Source organism: Coregonus clupeaformis, chromosome 7 (genome assembly GCF_020615455.1).
Source record: "Coregonus clupeaformis isolate EN_2021a chromosome 7, ASM2061545v1, whole genome shotgun sequence".
NCBI classification, from domain to species: domain Eukaryota; kingdom Metazoa; phylum Chordata; class Actinopteri; order Salmoniformes; family Salmonidae; genus Coregonus; species Coregonus clupeaformis.
This window is the reverse complement of record NC_059198.1, coordinates 22,843,740-22,863,782: the sequence shown is the minus strand read 5'-3', so window position 1 is coordinate 22,863,782 and position 20,043 is coordinate 22,843,740. Positions and strand designations below refer to the sequence as shown.

Sequence of the window (20,043 nt, the reverse complement as noted above, 5' to 3'; positions counted from 1 at the left end):
AAAATGAAGCCTCTAATTTCATTTTTAGATTGACAGCACGAAACTCCGCCCCCATCTCTTTGACTGACTGCTGGAACAGAGCAGTGGGCGGGTCCTTCACCGCAAGCAGCACCGGGGCTTTTTATGTGCGGCTGCTGCGGTTCGTCTTGTTGTGGTGAATGTGTGATCGAGGTCCGGCAATTGTCCCCTCTCGGGGCCAGAGTTCTCTTCACCAAGGAGAAGCCGGAATAGGTAATATAATGCATGTGTTCTGCTCGCACATCTTCACTGTCAAGATGTCTATATAGCTTTATTGATGTCGCTATTGTCTGTCCATGATCCATACGTCTCCGCGCTATTCCACAGATCGAGAAGGAAGGGAGGGAGGAATCTGACAATCAGACAGACAATCCGGCTGGTTCGCTCACCAGCCCAAATGATAAGAAGGGTGTTGCTGTAATTTAAACCATTATATGATGCCTTTGAGATAGGGCAGTGCATGAAATGGGTATTTTAGTCCACTTTTTACAATTGTTATTCTATACATTGAAACGAATCATGGAGTGGAAAATTGCATATTGAAGTTTATTGTTTTTTGCAAAGAATTACAAGAGGGTTAGGCTCTTGAAATTCATGGTAATGGTATTTTGCCCAGGGATTGTGGTTTTATTAGCCTACAACCTTATTAACGTGATCAACTGTACCAGAGGGCAAGAATATATCGCGTTTCCCCCCTTGTCTGACATGCAAGATTGTTGTAGCCTATATGTTATAGCCTAGGCCTATCCATTTATTTGGGTAGGCAATAGGACAGACGTCATCTTCTTTGTGCATTATCCGGTGCATTTCATTAGTGCATTAGTCGCTGAGTCGCTGTAGGCAGTGACAGCTGCAACGCCTTGTCTACTACTGGTATCAATAGAGAGAGCAGGGGAAAGCAAGCCTATGGAATAACAAAACAATTACATGGTGGACTTAAGGTGCCGGGTAACACAGCAAAGACAATGACACACACACACACACACACACACACACACACACATGCACACAACTTGAGAGAGATAAGTGCTGTTCTGGGAAAATAATAGAAGATCCTGTGCTGCTTAGAAGCTATTAAATATTTCTCAGTCTTATGTAATGCCGCACAGTATTTAATGACATTTGCTGCTGCAATCCAGTGATGTTGAAAGTAAGATGAGATTTAAGTGCTCTTGTAACTGCTGTAAAGTGCTGGCAGAAGGATGAACACAGCGAGAGAGACAGGCAGAGAGAGAGACAGGCAGAGAGAGAGACAGGCAGAGAGAGAGACAGGCAGAGAGAGAGACAGGCAGAGAGAGAGAGAGACAGGCGAGAGAGAGACAGGCAGAGAGAGAGACAGGCAGAGAGAGAGAGACAGGCAGAGAGAGAGACAGGCAGAGAGAGAGAGACAGGCAGAGAGAGAGACAGGCAGAGAGAGAGACAGGCAGAGAGAGAGACAGGCAGAGAGAGAGACAGGCAGAGAGAGAGACAGGCAGAGAGAGAGAGAGGGGGGAAGAGAGAGCAAGAGAGAGGGGGAAAGAGAGAGCAAGAGAGAGGGAAAGAGAGACAGAGAGAGAGAGAGAGACATGCAGAGAGAGAAAGCGACAGGCAGAGAGAGAGAGACAGGCAGAGAGAGAGAGACTTGCAGAGAGAGAGAGAGAGACAGGCAGAGAGAGAGAGAAAGAAAGAGAGAGATAGAGAGAGACCGAGAGAGAGGGAAAGAGAGACAGAGAGAGACAGGCAGAGAGAGATAAAGAGAGAGACAGAGAGAGAGAGAGGGAAAGAGAGACAGAGATAGAGACAGGCAGAGAGAGAGAGCGTGAGAGCGAGGGGGGGGGGGGACAACAAGAGAGATCTAACTTATAGACTGCATTAGTCTTGCATTTCAAACTCATTCACAGCAGCGGTTGAAAGACACTGCACTTACCCACAAAATCATACCCCAAGAGCATCCACTGTGTGTGTACGTGTGTGTGCGTGCATGTGTGTGTGCGTGATAAAATGATGTCAGAGCTTTGTTATGGGAACAGAGGAGCCTTGTGTCCACATGAATAATGCATCTCCAGCTGCAGGATAGACACAGAGGCAGTCACACACACACGTACGCACGCACGCACGCGCACACACACACACACACACACACACACACACACACACACACACACACACACACACACACACACACACACAGGAGCATGTAGTGCTACTTTAAAGACGGAAAATGGTACCAGCAGTCAAGGAGACAGAAGCAGGTTGTCACAGAGATTAAAAGCAGGTTGTCATGGATACAAGTTACACCGAGGCACGTAGTCATGGAAACAACAGCCATGAAGACAGGCAGAAACAGCAGTGGCATAGTCAAAAGGGCCAGAACCATTCAGAACATTGAGAATATAGCCAGCAGCAGATAGAAAGGACGCTGTGTACACTCCATCTCTATCTACACAGCTCTGAATGTCAAGCTCTACTAAACATGCTCTGTAGCCATGGAGACAGGGGCAGACCCTCACACAGACAGACAGAGGCTGCATCTCAATAGTCTAAAGTGGCTTCCTCGCCGCGTCATCGGCATTGATCTGAAATCACAGGAAAGGGTGAAAACATTATGGTGGATGCCTATTGAGCATTTGCTATGATCTCTCCAGTTCTTTCAGATCCATGCAGATAGGAAAGGAGATGAGAGTAGACACTGGTAGTCAGGTGCTATTAGCTTGGCTCTGCTTCATACTAAAATACGCCCCCTTGTGTCCATGTGTGTTTATGAGCTCCTCAGGGACAGGGCTAGAGGACTGTAGTATGGGAAGTGAGTCTAAATGGTTTTGGACGTGAGACACAGTGGAAATGACTAGTACACAATGCATTAGTTCTGAGGTCGGCTCAGCCTTGGGGAGTTGTACGAGTGGACGGCTGTGTTTCAGAGCTGCATGGAGTTTTCCATTAGCTCTGGTCTCTCATGCTGCAGAACCTGGAGCACGAGCATGCACACACACACGCACACACGCACACGCGCGCGCACACACACACACACACACACACACACACACACACACATATGCCTGCAGGAACAAGGCAAAGTTCAATCCCCAAGTGTCACTCTCAGTGATCACTTGGCAGTCTTCCACTCTTTTTTTCTTGTCCCTATATCACCCTTCTCTCTCTTTGTCGTTGTCTCTATTTTTTCATTGTATCTCTCTACTCCTTTGTTTTCCCATTCTCTCTGTCATTTTTTCCCTTCTCTTTCTACATCTATCTCCTCTCTCTCCTATTTTCTTTCTCCCCTCTCACTCTTTCATTCTCGCTCTCTTGTTATCTCTCTCTCTCTCCCTCCCTCTCAATCGCTCTCCCTCTATCCCTCTCTCTCTTTATCTCTCTCTCTCCTTCCTCTCAGCCATACCCATGTCCTCTCCGACTCAATCCCAGAGAATGCCCTCTCTGACTCAATCCCAGATAATGACCTCTCTGACTCAATCCCAGATAATGCCCTCTCTGACTCAATCCCAGATAATGCCCTCTCTGTGGGATTGGACGATTGCAGCAGGCGAAAGCGAAAGAGAGATTACACTGACAGATTAGTGAGCAGGAGCAGCACTACATCATCTCAACACACACTACACACACACACACACACACACACACACATTCATATAAACACGCACACACACATTGTCACACATACACTCATACGAAGCAAATATTCACCATGTGATACAGTACATGAGTACACACTCACATGCACACACACTCAGAGACACACACACAAACACTTTGTTTTTTTCCCCCATCTGTTTAACCCCTGCTCTTTGACCTCTGACCTACAGGGTGATGTCTGATTGGCCACTGGGGGGTGGCTGTGCTCTCTGTCACCAGCTCACCCTCTGAGGCTTATGGGATAGGACGCCCCCCTCCACACCCGCCCGTAACCTCCCAACCTGTAACCCCAGTTACGACTGTGCCAAATCCTTGCCTGGCGATTGGAGCCCTGGTCCTGACATGGGCAGCCCCGGCTGGGAGGTGGGTGAAGTGAACCTAGCATTAAAAGGCCAGCACATAACAGATGTTTTGTTTTGCTGTTTATTTCTTCATATCTGTGTGTGTGTGTGTGTATTGTCTCCAATCCACTATCTACCTTGTATTTCAAACACATTACATGGTAATTGCATCATAACAACCTATTAATTACCTTCTCTGGGATTCATTCAATCAAGCTGTTCTATTCAACTTCCATGTTCATCCAACACCTCCTTTCCCCCATCCATCCAGGTGGGTCCGGCGGTACCGGTGGAGCCCGTGCTGGAGGCCTTGTGTCCAGAGTGTGGTCAGATCCACCGGGCTTGGGAGAACCACCTTTATAACTACCGCCTGGAGGTGGACGATGACCTGGTGTGCCACATCTGCCTGCAGCCCTTGGTCCAGCCCCTGGACACACCCTGCGGACACACCTTCTGTGCCCGCTGCCTCCACAGCTTCCTCCAGGAGCGGGACTTCTGCCCGCTGGACCGGACACAGCTGCATATGCAGGTGTGTAGGCGGAGCAGCATCCTGGTGCACAAGCTGCTTGACAAGCTGTCTGTGTCCTGTCCCCTGGCCCCGGCCTGCAGCCTCAGCATGCCCCGCTGTGACCTGGAGGCACACCTCAAACACAGGTATAGTGGAGTCACTCACACACACACACCTGAAACACAGGTATAGTGGAGTCACTCACACACACACACCTGAAACACAGGTAGAGTGGAGTCACGCATGCAAAGACACGCACACATCCATTGCATGCATGCACACACCACTCCTGGCGGAGGGAGGGGTCTAGAAAACGCCTTATGGGAAGAGCCGTATGGGAAGAAGTTTCCCCTAACCACCGATAGAGGGTTAGATATAGCTTCATCCCTGTAATGGTTAAAGGCCCAGTGCAATCAAAAACATGATTTTCCTGTGCTTGCTATATATTTCCACACTATGAGGTGGAATAATACTGTGAAATTGTGAAAAGTATGACAATGCCCTTTTAGTGTAAGAGCTGTTTGAAAAGACCACCTGAAATGTCAGTCTGTTTTGGTGGGATGGAGTTTTGGCCTGCCTGGTGACATCGCCATGCGGTAAATTAGTTACAGTGGGGGAAAAAAGTATTTAGTCAGTCACCAATTGTGCAAGTTCTCCCACTTAAAAAGATGAGAGAGGCCTGTAATTTTCATCATAGGTACACGTCAACTATGACAGACAAAATGAGGAAAAAAAATCCAGAAAATCACATTGTAGGATTTTTAATGAATTTATTTGCAAATTATGGTGGAAAATAAGTATTTGGTCCAATAATAAAAGTTTCTCAATACTTTGTTATATACCCTTTGTTGGCAATGACACAGGTCAAACGTTTTCTGTAAGTCTTCACAAGGTTTTCACACACTGTTGCTGGTATTTTGGCCCATTCCTCCATGCAGATCTCCTCTAGAGCAGTGATGTTTTAGGGCTGTCGCTGGGCAACACGGACTTTCAACTCCCTCCAAAGATTTTCTATGGGGTTGAGATCTGGAGACTGGCTAGGCCACTCCAGGACCTTGAAATGCTTCTTACGAAGCCACTCCTTCGTTGCCCGGGCGGTGTGTTTGGGATCATTGTCATGCTGAAAGACCCAGCCACGTTTCATCTTCAATGCCCTTGCTGATGGAAGGAGGTTTTCACTCAAAATCTCACGATACATGGCCCCATTCATTCTTTCCTTTACACGGATCAGTTGTCCTGGTCCCTTTGCAGAAAAACAGCCCCAAAGCATGATGTTTCCACCCCCATGCTTCACAGTAGGTATGGTGTTCTTTGGATGCAACTCAGCATTCTTTGTCCTCCAAACACGACGAGTTGAGTTTTTACCAAAAAAGTTCTATTTTGGTTTCATCTGACCATATGACATTCTCCCAATCCTCTTCTGGATCATCCAAATGCACTCTAGCAAACTTCAGACGGGCCTGGAAATGCACTGGCTTAAGCAGGGGGACACGTCTTGCACTGCAGGATTTGAGTCCCTGGCGGCGTAGTGTGTTACTGATGGTAGGCTTTGTAACTTTGGTCCCAGCTCTCTGCAGGTCATTCACTAGGTCCCCCCGTGTGGTTCTGGGATTTTTGCTCACCGTTCTTGTGATCATTTTGACCCCACGGGGTGAGATCTTGCGTGGAGCCCCAGATCAAGGGAGATTATCAGTGGTCTTGTATGTCTTCCATTTCCTAATAATTGCTCCCACAGTTGATTTCTTCAAACCAAGCTGCTTACCTATTGCAGATTCAGTCTTCCCAGCCTGGTGCAGGTCTACAATTTTGTTTCTGGTGTCCTTTGACAGCTCTTTGGTCTTGGCCATAGTGGAGTTTGGAGTGTGACTGTTTGAGGTTGTGGACAGGTGTCTTTTATACTGATAACAAGTTCAAACAGGTGCCATTAATACAGGTAACGAGTGGAGGACAGAGGAGCCTCTTAAAGAAGAAGTTACAGGTCTGTGAGAGCCAGAAATCTTGCTTGTTTGTAGGTGACCAAATACTTATTTTCCACCATAATTTGCAAATAAATTCATTAAAAATCCTACAATGTGATTTTCTGGATTTTTTTTTCTCAATTTGTCTGTCATAGTTGACGTGTACCTATGATGAAAATGACAGGCCTCTCTCATCTTTTTAAGTGGGAGAACTTGCACAATTGGTGGCTGACTAAATACCTTTTTTCCCCACTGTAATAGACCAATAAGAAAAAGAGTTCCAAACCTCTCTGCCAATAACATCTAGTTTTCAGTTACCCCCTCCCCACTCAGACCACTCCCAGACAGACCCTAGCAAAAGATATTGCTCTTTGCTAAGAAGCTATTTTGGTTTATTTTTTACCGTTTTAATTAAAAACAATCACAGTGAGGTAAATAATTGCTACCCAGAAATGATTTGATATGGAGATAGAAACGGCTGCATTGGACCTTTAAGGTTAGGGCTGACTATGATCAACTGATGCTAGACCTGTTTCTTACAAGCAGCTCCCCCCTGGGAGACCACACAGTGGTTATTACATCCCTGGTCGTGTGACTGGGGATTACCAGCCAGTGACTTGGTCATGTGTTGTCCGGCGGAGGCTACGTGTCCTCTGACTTCCACCATGCTGGGAAACTTCAACTCCAGAGACCTGTTCAACCACTTTTTCTGTGACACTGCCAAGGGCAACCCTGACCTGTGGTGAGTTCGGTAGTAAGGTAATACATCTGGCTGTTCTAGCGCCTCTCTAATTGGGTGATGAACCCACAAAGCCTCACACACACACATAGCTCAGTGTGTGTGCTGGTGGGGAGCTCAGCAGGCTAGTGGTAGCTGTGAGATGTGTTGGTGTATGTAGCTACTATATCTGCAGTGAGTGAGGTCTGTTGTGTAAAGTACTAAAATATGTGTAGATGTCGGTTGAAACAGTGTAGAATTTGGCCTCTAAGATGTGATAAATTGATGCTGAACTTTGTAGTGTTTGAATCAGCGAATAGGACATACATTGCAATTACTGTGTAGAGATGTATCTTACCAACCCGTTTGTTGTTGTCCTGACTCCTGCTGTGACATGACAACAACAAAGGATTTGGATAAAGCTGGAACATACTGGTTACTAGGCTACACTGAACTGTGTGAGGTTCTGGACTGATTCTGGACTAGACCAAATGAATGCCAACTTTTGCTGTATTCCACATTCTGTAGCTATCCCTAGGGAAACTCTCCATTGCTGTATTGATGCGTGGTTATTAAGGTTATAGCTGCTAAACGTCCGGGTCTCAGGGGAGATTTACCTTAACGAGCTAAGGCTAATGAGCTGTTGTTAACACTAACAGGCTTTCCCTGAGTCAGCTGTCTGGGCACGGGACACCCACCCCTTCCCTAGCCCTCTCTGCCCTGTACTGTCCAGTCCAGCCTTTGGCCCAGTGTCCGCTATAGCTTAATTCTAATTATTTTAAAGTGCATCCTCTCTTACTTCCTTCCTCCCTCAAAGTCATCAATGATGTGCCAAGGTGTGATTGGTGATACCAATGAGATTGCCAACAACGTCAATCAGTGATTACCTCAATGAATGAATGAAGGAAGTAAGGGAGGATGGAAGGATAACTTTCAAAGTATTTGAACAAAGCCTAAGGCTAGATGTCCACTACAACTTATCCTCAGCTGCTGGACAAGCATATCCAAAATTGCTTCCCACTGGGCATTCATGTTCTGGCAGGTGAGATCTGTCTCATTCTAAGTGGTCCCTAATGAGGTCTCTCTGAGGTGTCTGTTTTGTGACTGTGCATTCTTTGCTCTGTTCTTATAGCATCTTTAGAGTAAGGCCCAGATCCACGTGGTTAGTGCCCCTGCCCCAGCCCTACAACAGGAATGGAGCTAAGGACGGGATGAGATCATGAGAGACAGAATTGGGTGTCTGTCAGCTTGGACATTTAACATTGTTTATGGTCCTACAGCTTCCTTAAAGTCAGGGATTGGACACTGCCGCACCCATTAGAGTAGAACAGAAACATGCCAGGGCACTTGGAACGTCCTTCGGAGGGCCTGGTCGGCAACATCCCAGGGACCTCTGCTACCAGGGGTTGAGAAACACAGCTCTATTTCAATGCAATAGGTTTCCTGATATTTTCTGTTGTACCTGTTTATGAGCTGAACTCAATGGTGGCAGGTTGTGTATCTTTTCATGCATACAGCATGTGTGTGAAACGTATGTCAGCTCAGTATATGTGCAGCCAGTTGCAATGTTCCCTCTCATTCTTTTCGGCACTGAGCAAATTTCAGGCCTGCTGAGCGCAAATTTTAATGTTGTGAAAATTCTGTGCAACTTCAGGCGAGCGTTTACTGTGAACATTGAGGCTGTACCTGCTTTAAGTTAGTTTTAACAGTGGTCAAGTAGGCTACTGTGGCAATTTGATCATAATGTAGGCCTACCAGAGTGGCCTACTTCAAAAACAATGGAGAAAATGCATCCCATAACATTTTAACATGGAAATAGTTGTTCTATCGTTCAGCCTACACTAGCAGCCAATGTGTGGTGTTCAATGTAGCCCTACATTCCATGAGACTTTTGAAAATAACATACAGGGCTTGACATTAACCTGTTTATCCACTTGTCCTTCAGACAAGGAGGTGACTGAAAATGTTGTTGTGTTGTTTGATGCAAGAAACCCCTTTACAAAATAGAATGCATCATTAGTCCCATACCATTATTACAGATAATTAGACAAATTATGCTACCCTCTGCCTATTGGCTACTTAGCTTACTCAAGCCTGTCTCAAAATACAACACTGCCCCTTTAAGACAAAAAAAAGCTCTTTACCTGACTGGCTTTTCAAAGATGTCTGGAAATGCACACGTTTTGTGCTGTTGTAGGAAGCGATCACTCCCCCATATATGGAAATGGTCTATTTTCATATAGGCCTACTGCAGCTCTGATTGGTTATGGCGCACCGGCCTTGAATTGTGCCTGTCAATGCAATAGAATCCTACTCCGATGCGTTCTGCCTACAACTAAATCTCTTGCATAGTTAGTTTTGCATACTACCTCTTGCATAGTTCGTTTTGTTTTTGGTATGTTGCATTGAAAGTGGCTAATATTGCGTTGATTCGATCAGAATTCCCACAGTAAAGGGAAACGTTGATAGTGTTAACTAATGGGAAAAACTCTAGAAAGTTTAATCTCGTGCATCTCACGCGAGCAGCTTAGAGAGAACATTGGCCAGTTGTATAACCCCCCCCATATCCCTCTCTCTCTGTGTCCAGGTGTCCAGGGACGCGGTCTCAGCAGACCAATTTACAGGGCCCACCATGTGATCACGGGGAGGAGGGAGCCATGGTGACCAGCCCACCCAGGTCCCCCCACTCCCCCCAGACGGAGACAGACCTGCAGGAGGAGAGCTCCCCCTTGCCCCCTGGTGGCACCTCCGCCGCCAGCAGCAGTGTCCCCATGTGGAGTGACGAGCCTGGACTGGACAATCCCGCCTTCGAGGAGAGCACTGAGGAGGACAGTGAGTGAGAGTAACAACTGTGTATGTGTGTGTCTGTGTGTGTGTGTGTGTGTTACTAACCCCTCTCTCTGTGTGTAGGTGTGGTAGGGTTGGAGTGTGTGGTGCCCAGGGTAAAGCGACCCCTCAGTAACCCCTGCATCCACCTCCTCCGCACCGCCAGCGCCGCCTCCTCAGGGTGGGACTGCCCCGAGTCCCCGCCCCTCTCCGCTGAAGAGGGTATTACATCACTTCCTCCATCTGACTTCCTGTCCCTAACCTTCCTCTCTAAATGCCTTGAATCTAAACATTTATGAATATTAGAGATTGATGTGCTTACATGTCCCTGTGTATCTCCCAGGTTGTGTGAAGCTGCCATCCCTTCCAGAGGGTGAGATCACCACCATCGAGGTCCACCGCTCCAACCCATATGTAGAACTGGGCATCAGCATCGTCGGGGGCAACGAGACGCCCCTCATCAACGTGGTGATCCAGGAAGTTTACCGTGACGGGGTCATTGCTCGAGATGGCAGGCTTCTGGCCGGGGACCAGATACTACAGGTCCTGCATGGCTGTGATCTTTCTTCTATCTCCCCTCTTTCCTTCCTTTTCCTGAACACTTCACCCCTCTTCCCTTCCTTTTCCTGAACAGTTCACCCCTCTTTCCTTCCTTTTCCTGAACAGTTCACCCATCTTTCTCCTTATTTATTTTTATTTATTTTTCCTTCCTTTTCCTGAACACTTCACCCCTCTTCCCTTCCTTTTCCTGAACACTTCACCCCTCTTCCCTTCCTTTTCCTGAACACTTCCTTCCTTTTCCTGAACACTTCACCCCTCTTCCCTTCCTTTTCCTGAACACTTCACCCCTCTTCCCTTCCTTTTCCTGAACACTTCACCCCTCTTTCCTTCCTTTTCCTGAACACTTCACCCCTCTTCCCTTCCTTCCTGAACACTTCACCCCTCTTTCCTTCCTTTTCCTGAACACTTCACCCCTCTTTCCTTCCTTTTCCTGAACACTTCACCCCTCTTTCCTTCCTTTTCCTGAACACTTCATCCCTCTTTCCTTCCTTTTCCTGAACACTTCACCCCTCTTCCCTTCCTTTTCCTGAACACTTCACCCCTCTTTCCTCCTCCTTCTCTCTTATCCTCCTCTCTTAAAGGGATACTTCAGGATTTTGGCAATGAAGCCCTTTATCTACTTCCCTAGAGTCAGATGAACTCATGGATACCATTTTTATGTTTCTGCGTGCAGTTTGAAGGAAGTTGCTAACTAGCGTTAGCACAATTGCTAACTGGCGTTGGCGCAATGACTGGAAGTCTATGGTAACTGCTAGCATGCTAGTAGATGCAATCAGAGATACATTTAAGGAGATGGGAAGCTCCTTTGGAATCATATTAACGCCCATTGTATACGTTGCCTATGCGCCGTCCATGGACCACGCAGTGCATTCTGGGAGATTCTGGGACAAGGAGAGCTCTCCTTCAAGGAGTGAATGGGAGTCAATTGTGCACTAGCTCCAAAACTCAACATTAGCATGAATTTAGTCAACAAGAAGTACAACATTACAAATATTTTCAGAGATGTGAGATAGTTCACTTGTTCTCTGTAATATCGTATAGCTTTGCAATCGTGACAGTACGTACTTTCAAGGAAAATAGGCAGGTTTCTCGAACCTGACTTTGAGAAGGGATTGCATGACGATTAGCTTAGCAACCTCGTGACGCAGCATGACTACGTGAATGCGATTGGTCGACAGTCTGCTGGGTGAGGTGTTATACGTTCCTCCATTCATTGTCCAATGGGATTCCTATCTCCTCCTTTCTCTAATATCTCTGATGCAATGACTGGAAGTCTATGGTAACTGCTAGAATGCTAGTAGATACCGCAGACTTCCAGTCATTGCCCTAATGCTAGTTAGCATTGGCTCGCAAAATTACCTCTAACTTCCTTCATACTGGATGCAGAAACATAACAATGGTATCCATGAGTTCATCTGACTCTGAGGAAGTAGATAAAGGGCTTCATTGCCAAAATCCCAAAGTATCCCTTTAACTGCTCTCTCTCTCCCCCTTCCCAGGTCAACAGTGTAGACATCAGCAACGTGCCCCATAACTTTGCCCGCTCCACGTTTGCACGCCCCTGTGCCATGCTACAGCTCACTGTCCTGAGGGAGCGCCGCTGCACCTCTCGCCCGCCCCCCTTCACCACCCGTTCTGTGCCTCACGCCCCCTGCTCCACCCCAGAGAGCACCCCATCCAGCCCTGCCAGCCTGAGGATCACCCTGCACAAGCGGGACTCGTCAGAGCAGCTGGGCATCAAGCTGGTGCGGAGGACGGACGAGGAGGGGGTGTTTGTGTTAGACCTGCTGGACGGCGGCTTAGCGGCCAAGGACGGGAGGCTGTGTAGTAACGATCGCGTGCTGGCGGTCAATGAACAGGACCTACGCCACGGCACGCCTGAACAGGCTGCTCAGATCATACAGGTAAGGCTAGGGTTGAAACAGTGTTTCTGAAACGGTGAGTTGGGACAGTTCCTCTTGGCTCATGGCTAACCCTACTCCCTTTCCCTGTTGACTACAGGCCAGTGGCGAGAGAGTATTTCTACTGATTGGCCGGCCCAGCAAGCCTACCTCTCCACCAAGCTCCACCTCCAACAGAGACCTGTACTGCCATGACCACTTCCTCCCCAATCACCACCACCACCACTACAGCTTCTCCCCCAGCCCCAGCCCAGTGCCTACCTGCGCCCACCTGGCCCGCTCCAGCACCCACAGAGTGAGTACACACACCTGAGGGGAGTGTGTGTGTCTGACTGTGTCTGTTCATGTGTATCTTTGTATGCTGGAGGCCTCTCCCAATGTGTACACTGACCTCTCTTATCGTGTGTGTTTGTCTGTGTGTGTGTGTGTGTGTGTGTTTGTGTGTGTGTGTGTGTGTGTAGGACCTGTCCCAGTGTGTGACCTGTAAGGAGAAACACATCACTGTGAAGAAGGAGCCTCATGAATCTCTGGGTATGACCGTGGCGGGGGGGCGGGGCAGCAAGAGCGGCGAGCTGCCCATCTTTGTGACCAGCGTCCAACCACATGGCTGCCTGTCACGTGATGGACGAATCAAACGAGGTGAGCAATGGCCCACATCATCCAGTGGGAGCTTCCAATATTATTCTCAAGGCCTAATTCAAGTTGTCAGTTTTTGGTTTGGCTCTCTTCCCGTGCTCATTATCTGCTTCAGCTGTAGTCTCAGAGGTCAATGTCTCTCAGGACTATTTGTCCCTAACTAACAGTTTTTCTCTGTCCTCTATCTTTCTATCCCTCCCTCTGTTTCCCCCACTCCTGCTGCCCCTCTCTCTCTTTTCCCTCTCTCTCACACTCTTTCCTTCTACCCCCCCTTCCCCTGCCCCCCACACTCTCATCCCCTCCAGGTGACATCCTTCTGAGTATCAACAGCCAGGACCTGACCTACCTGAGCCACAGCGAGGCGGTGGGCACCCTGAAGGCCAGCGCTGCATCGCCCTCCATCCAGCTGAGGGCGCTGGAGGTCAGCATGGTGGAGGAGCCGGGCCAGGGCCAGAGCCCCGAGGACCAGCTGCTGCCCCCACACCACCACACACACAACTCAGACTACGACTCCTCCTGGTCCCCTTCCTGGGTCATGTGGCTCGGCCTGCCAAGGTACAGAGAAGATACCCCTCACACACACACACACCTGTTTGGGTTGGACTCATTTGGGGTGTTTGGGATATTGGGAGTTTGTGTGAAAGTATAGCTTTGACTTTATTTAGTGGTTTCATGTTAGTGTAGGTGAAGCTGAGGAAAGGAATACATTTTAGACTATTGAGATCCACCTGAAGTCATCTGTGGAGATTGTGTTTGAGTGTGTTCGGTATTGGGATGTACAGTGAGGGAAAAAAGTATTTGATCCCCTGCTGATTTTGTAAGTTTGCCCACTGACAAAGAAATAATCAGTCTATAATGTTAATGGTAGGTTTATTTGAACAGTGAGAGACAGAATAACAACAACAAAATCCAGAAAAACGCATGTCAAAAATGTTATAAATTGATTTGCATTTTAATGAGGGAAATAAGTATTTGACCCCCTCTCAATCAGAAAGATTTCTGGCTCCCAGGTGTCTTTTATACAGGTAACGATCTGAGATTAGGAGCACACTCTTAAAGGGAGTGCTCCTAATCTCATCTTGTTACCTGTATAAAAGACACCTGTCCACTGAAGCAATCAATCAATCAGATTCCAAACTCTCCACCATGGCCAAGACCAAAGAGCTCTCCAAGGATGTCAGGGACAAGATTGTAGACCTACACAAGGCTGGAATGGGCTACAAGACCATCGCCAAGCAGCTTGGTGAGAATGTGACAACAGTTGGTGCGATTATTCGCAAATTGAAGAAACACAAAATAACTGTCAATCTCCCTCGGCCTGGGGCTCCATGCAAGATCTCACCTCGTGGAGTTGCAATGATCATGAGAACTGTGAGGAATCAGCCCAGAACTACACAGGAGGATCTTGTCAATGATCTCAAGGCAGCTGGGACCATAGTCACCAAGAAAACAATTGGTAACACACTACGCTGTGAAGGACTGAAATCCTGCAGTGCCCGCAAGGTCCCCCTGCTCAAGAAAGCACATATACATGCCCGTCTGAAGTTTGCCAATGAACATCTGAATGATTCAGAGGAGAACTGCGTGAAAGTGTTGTGGTCAGATGAGACCAAAATGGAGCTCTTTGGCATCAACTCAACTCGCCGTGTTTGGAGGAGGAGGAATGCTGCCTATGACCCCAAGAACACCATCCCCACCGTCAAACATGGAGGTGGAAACATTATGCTTTGGGGGTGTTTTTCTACTAAGGGGACAGGACAACTTCACCGCATCAAAGGGACGATGGACGGGGCCATGTACCATCAAATCTTGGGTGAGAACCTCCTTCCCTCAGCCAGGGCATTGAAAATGGGTCATGGATGGGTATTCCAGCATGACAATGACCCAAAACACACGGCCAAGGCAACAAAGGAGTGGCTCAAGAAGAAGCACATTAAGGTCCTGGAGTGGCCTAGCCAGTCTCCAGACCTTAATCCCATAGAAAATCTGTGGAGGGAGCTGAAGGTTCGAGTTGCCAAACATCAGCCTCGAAACCTTAATGACTTGGAGAAGATCTGCAAAGAGGAGTGGGACAAAATCCCTCCTGAGATGTGTGCAAACCTGGTGGCCAACTACAAGAAACGTCTGACCTCTGATTGCCAACAAGGGTTTTGCCACCAAGTACTAAGTCATGTTTTGCAGAGGGGTCAAATACTTATTTCCCTCATTAAAATGCAAATCAATTTATAACATTTTTGACATGTGTTTTTCTGGATTTTTGTTGTTGTTATTCTGTCTCTCACTGTTCAAATAAACCTACCATTAAAATTATAGACTGATCATTTCTTTGTCAGTGGGCAAACGTACAAAATCAGCAGGGGATCAAATACTTTTTTCCCTCACTGTATATGTCTCTCATGTCATGTGTCACTATTATGTGTGTATGTTGGTATGCGTGTGGGCCAGGGTGTGTGTGTTACGTAAGGCGGTCCATACGGGGCGTTATGTTTGTGTGTGTGTTGTCCAGAACTATGCTGTAAACATTAACAGCTGTAGTGAGGATTATCAACTGAGAGACATGTGGTGACATCCCCAACGTCTCTCCACAATTCATCCTTCTTAGGCTGGTACAGAGAGCAGCCTCAAACTCACCCCTCCTTTTTTCTAGCGCTCTCTCCTTTTCTTCTGCTGTCTTTGTTTCTCTCCCTCCACATCTGTCTCTCTCTGTTTCCTCCCTCTCCATCTGTCTCTCTCTGTTTCCTCCCTCCACATCTGTCTCTCTCTGTTTCCTACCTCTCCATCTGTCTCTCTCTGTTTCCTCCCTCTCCATCTGTCTCTCTCTGTTTCCTCCCTCTCCATCTGTCTCTCTCTGTTTCCTCCCTCCACATCTGTCTCTCTCTGTTTCCTCCCTCTCCATCTGTCTCTCTCTGTTTCCTCCCTCCCCATGTCTCTCTCTGTTTCCTCCCTCCCCATGTCTCTCTCTGTTTCCTCCCTCCCCATGTCTCTCTCTGTTTCCTCCCTCCCCATGTCTCTCTGTTTCCTCTCTCTCCATCTGTCTCTCTCTGTTTCCTCCCTCCCCATGTCTCTCTCTGTTTCCTCCCTCCCCATGTCTCTCTCTGTTTCCTCCCTCCCCATGTCTCTCTCTGTTTCCTCCCTCCCCATGTCTCTCTGTTTCCTCTCTCTCCATCTGACTCTCTCTGTTTCCTCCCTCCCCATGTCTCTCTCTGTTTCCTCCCTCTCCATCTGTCTCTCTCTGTTTCCTCCCTCCCCATCTGTCTCTCTCTGTTTCCTCCCTCTCCATCTGTCTCTCTCTGTTTCCTCCCTCCCCATCTGTCTCTCTCTGTTTCCTCCCTCTCCATCTGTCTCTCTCTGTTTCCTCCCTCCCCATGTCTCTCTCTGTTTCCTCCCTCCCCATGTCTCTCTCTGTTTCCTCCCTCCCCATTGTCTCTCTCTGTTTCCTCCCTCTCCATTGTCTGTCTGTTTCCTCTCTCTCCATCTGTCTCTCTCTGTTTCCTCCCTCTCCATCTGTCTCTCTCTGTTTCCTCCCTCCCCATGTCTCTCTCTGTTTCCTCCCTCCCCATGTCTCTCTCTGTTTCCTCCCTCCCCATGTCTCTCTCTGTTTCCTCCCTCCCCATGTCTCTCTGTTTCCTCTCTCTCCATCTGTCTCTCTCTGTTTCCTCCTCCCCATGTCTCTCTCTGTTTCCTCCCTCCCCATGTCTCTCTCTGTTTCCTCCCTCCCCATGTCTCTCTCTCTGTTTCCTCCCTCCCCATGTCTCTCTGTTTCCTCTCTCTCCATCTGACTCTCTCTGTTTCCTCCCTCCCCATGTCTCTCTCTGTTTCCTCCCTCTCCATCTGTCTCTCTCTGTTTCCTCCCTCCCCATCTGTCTCTCTCTGTTTCCTCCCTCTCCATCTGTCTCTCTCTGTTTCCTCCCTCCCCATCTGTCTCTCTCTGTTTCCTCCCTCTCCATCTGTCTCTCTCTGTTTCCTCCCTCTCCATCTGTCTCTCTCTGTTTCCTCCCTCATTTTCTGTCTCTCTCTGTTTCCTCCTTCCTTTTCTGTCTCTCTCTGTTTCGTCCCTCTCCATCTGTCTCTCTCTGTTTCCTCTCTCTCCATCTGTCTCTCTCTGTTTCCTCCTTCCTTTTCTGTCTTTCTCTGTTTCCACCCTCCCCATCTGTCTCACTCTGTTTCGTCCCTCTCCATCTGTCTCTCTCTGTTTCCTCTCTCTCCATCTGTCTCTCTCTGTTTCCTCCCTACCCATCTGTCTCTCTCTGTTTCCTCTCTCTCCATCTGTCTCTCTGTTTCCTCCCTCTCCATCTGTCTCTCTCTGTTTCCTCTCTCTCCATCTGTCTCTCTCTGTTTCCACCCTCCCCATCTGTCTCTCTCTGTTTCCTCTCTCTCCATCTGTATCTCTCTGTTTCCTCCCTACCCATCTGTCTTTCTCTTGCCCTCCTTCCCTATTTCTCTCCCTGCTCTTCTCTCTCTCACTAAACCTGGCTCACCCTCTATCTCCCCCCTTCTTCCTTCTCCTGTCTCTCTCCCTCTCACTAAAACACTGACTCATTCTCTCCATCCATCTCTCTCTCTCTCTGTATTCTCTCTATCTCAGCTACCTTCACAGTAGCCATGAGATTGTTCTGCGTAGAAGTCACCCTGGGAGCTGGGGCTTCAGCATCGTCGGGGGATACGAGGAAAACCATAGCAACCAGGCATTCTTCATCAAGACCATTGTCCTTGGAACGCCCGCATACTACGATGGCCGCCTCAAGTAAGCCGTCAGTCATGTTGTTGGGTTATGAGCATAAAGACACATTTCCGTTCTCTGTAAGTTAATGGACAATAAAGTACATCTTATATTATCTTATTATCTCACATGGCCACTTTATTAGGTACACCCATCTAGTACCGGGTTTGACCCCCCTTTTCCTCCAGAACAGCCTGAATTCTTCGGGGCATGGAAACATTGCTCAATTGGTATCAAGGGACCTAACATGTGCCAGGAAAACATTCCCCACACCATTACACCACCCCCACCAGCCTGTACCGTGCCTGCTGCTTATGCCAAATCCTGACTCTGCCATCGGCATGAATCAAATCAAATCAAATCCAATTTGATTTGCCACATGGGCCGAATACAACAGGTTCTAAGGTCAATGTAGACCTTACATTGAAATGCTTACTTACAAGCACTTAACCAACAATTCAGTTTTAAGAAAGAAAAGTTTTGAGTAAAAAATAGATAAGTAAAAAATAAAAATAAAAATACAAAAATTATTAAAGAGCAGCAGTAAAATAAAATAATAGTAGGGAGCCTATATACAGGGGGGTACCAGTACTGAGTCAATGTGCGGGGGCACCGGTAAGTCGAGGGGCGGCAGGTAGCTTAGTGGGTAAGAGCGTTGTGCCAGTAACCGAAAGGTCGCTGGTTCTAATCCCCGAGCCGACTAGGTGAAAAATCTGTCGATGTGCCCTTAAGCAAGGCACTTAACCCTAATTGCTCATGTAAGTCGCTCTGGATAAGAGCGTCTGCTAAATGACTAAAATGTAAATGTAAATGTAGTTGAAGTAATATGTACATGTGGGTAGAGTTAAAGTGACTATGAATAGATAATAAACAGAGTAGCAGCAGCTTAAAAGAGGGGGTGGGGTGTGGGTGGGACAATGCAAATAGTCAGGGTAGACATGATTAGCTGTTCAGGAGTCTTTTGGCTTGAGGGTAGAAGCTGTTAAGAAGCCTTTTGGACCTAGACTTGGCGCTCCGGTACCGTTGCCATGTGGTAGCAGAGAGAACAGTCTATGACTAGGCTGGCTGGAGTCTTTGACCATTTTTAGGGCCTTCCTCTGACACCGCCTGGTATAGAGGTCCTGGATGGCAGGAAGCTTGGCCCCAGTGATGTACTGGGCCGTACGCACTACCCTCTGTAGTGCCTTGCGGTCGGAGGCCGAGCAGTTGCCATACCAGGCGGTGATGCAACCAGTCAGGATGCTCTCGATGGTGCAGCTGTAGAACATTTTGAGGATCTGAGGACCCATGTACCTAATAAACTGGTGTATATCTACTGTATATCGTCCATCCATGTTTATGTGCCTCTCTGTTCCCTAGGTGTGGGGACATGATAGTGGCGGTTAATGGACTGTCTACGGCTGGTATGAGCCACTCAGCCCTGGTACCCATGCTGAAGGAGCAGCGTAGCAGAGTGGCTCTCACCGTGGTCTCCTGGCCTGGCAGCCTGGCATAGCATCATGCCATACTGAAATTACTGTAGACTGGATCTAACTAGGGCCCAATCATGCTAGACTGCATCGAAATCATGCCATACTGAAATTGTTCTAGATCGGACCTACTGTAACCCGGGCCAAATCAGACTTCATCAAACCAGTCTAGAGTGAACCGGGTCCTACGGAGGAAGATCACTTGATACTAAGCTGGACTGTGTCAGCCCCACGTCAAACAGACTGCTGTGGTCATATGGTCATGTTATCGGTCTTCACTCCCACTCAGGGAGAGTGGGACTATCTGTTAAAGGACAGTACATAGTCTCTGGACTGTTTCTCTTCACTGGACTGCAGTTGTAGATACCAGGGGTGTATTCAGGTGGCCACAACGTTAGAATTTCACGGCATAGAACAGATAAGATTCTCTGCCATGTAGAATTATATAGATCAGCTCTAGGCCATGTATTTCTGTCTGAAACATTTAAGCGTTGCTTCTAGGGTTTTCAGGAGAAAACGGGATAAAACATTCACCCATTCTCTCCTGAATAAACCCCAGGCCTTACCGGATACCTGCCACGCCCTGGGGGCCCAACCCCCTGGACGCAGCCTTAGGCCTCAACACTGTGACGGCCCAGCCATCAGCTCCCTAGGGTTTTCTACGTGTGAATTCTGCAGTTTGATAAATATTTCCAACAGAGGGCATTTGAGTCCGTTTTCTTACCCACCTCTGCCTGGCTCCACATCTTCATACTGAGAG

The 20,043-nt window shown here is 47.9% G+C and overlaps 1 protein-coding gene across 2 annotated transcripts; it reads left to right on the top strand.

The window, feature by feature from the left end:
• Positions 1-109: 109 nt before the first annotated feature.
• Positions 110-19,986, top strand: LOC121569257 (ligand of Numb protein X 2). Of its 2 annotated transcripts, XM_041880063.2 has the most exons (12): positions 110-231; positions 3,816-4,008; positions 4,258-4,640; positions 9,758-10,002; positions 10,081-10,218; positions 10,340-10,539; positions 12,057-12,461; positions 12,559-12,753; positions 12,920-13,097; positions 13,400-13,649; positions 17,680-17,838; positions 19,174-19,986. In XM_041880063.2, the coding sequence occupies exons 2-12, from the start codon at positions 3,988-3,990 to the stop codon at positions 19,307-19,309; spliced, it is 2,310 nt and encodes a 769-aa protein (XP_041735997.2). In that variant the 5' UTR covers positions 110-231; positions 3,816-3,987; the 3' UTR covers positions 19,310-19,986. The 2 variants fall into 2 exon arrangements, with proteins under 2 accessions (XP_041735997.2, XP_041735998.2); XM_041880064.2 differs by lacking the exons at positions 110-231; positions 3,816-4,008 and having other exon boundaries at positions 4,279-4,515.
• The last annotated feature ends 57 nt before the right edge of the window (positions 19,987-20,043 follow it).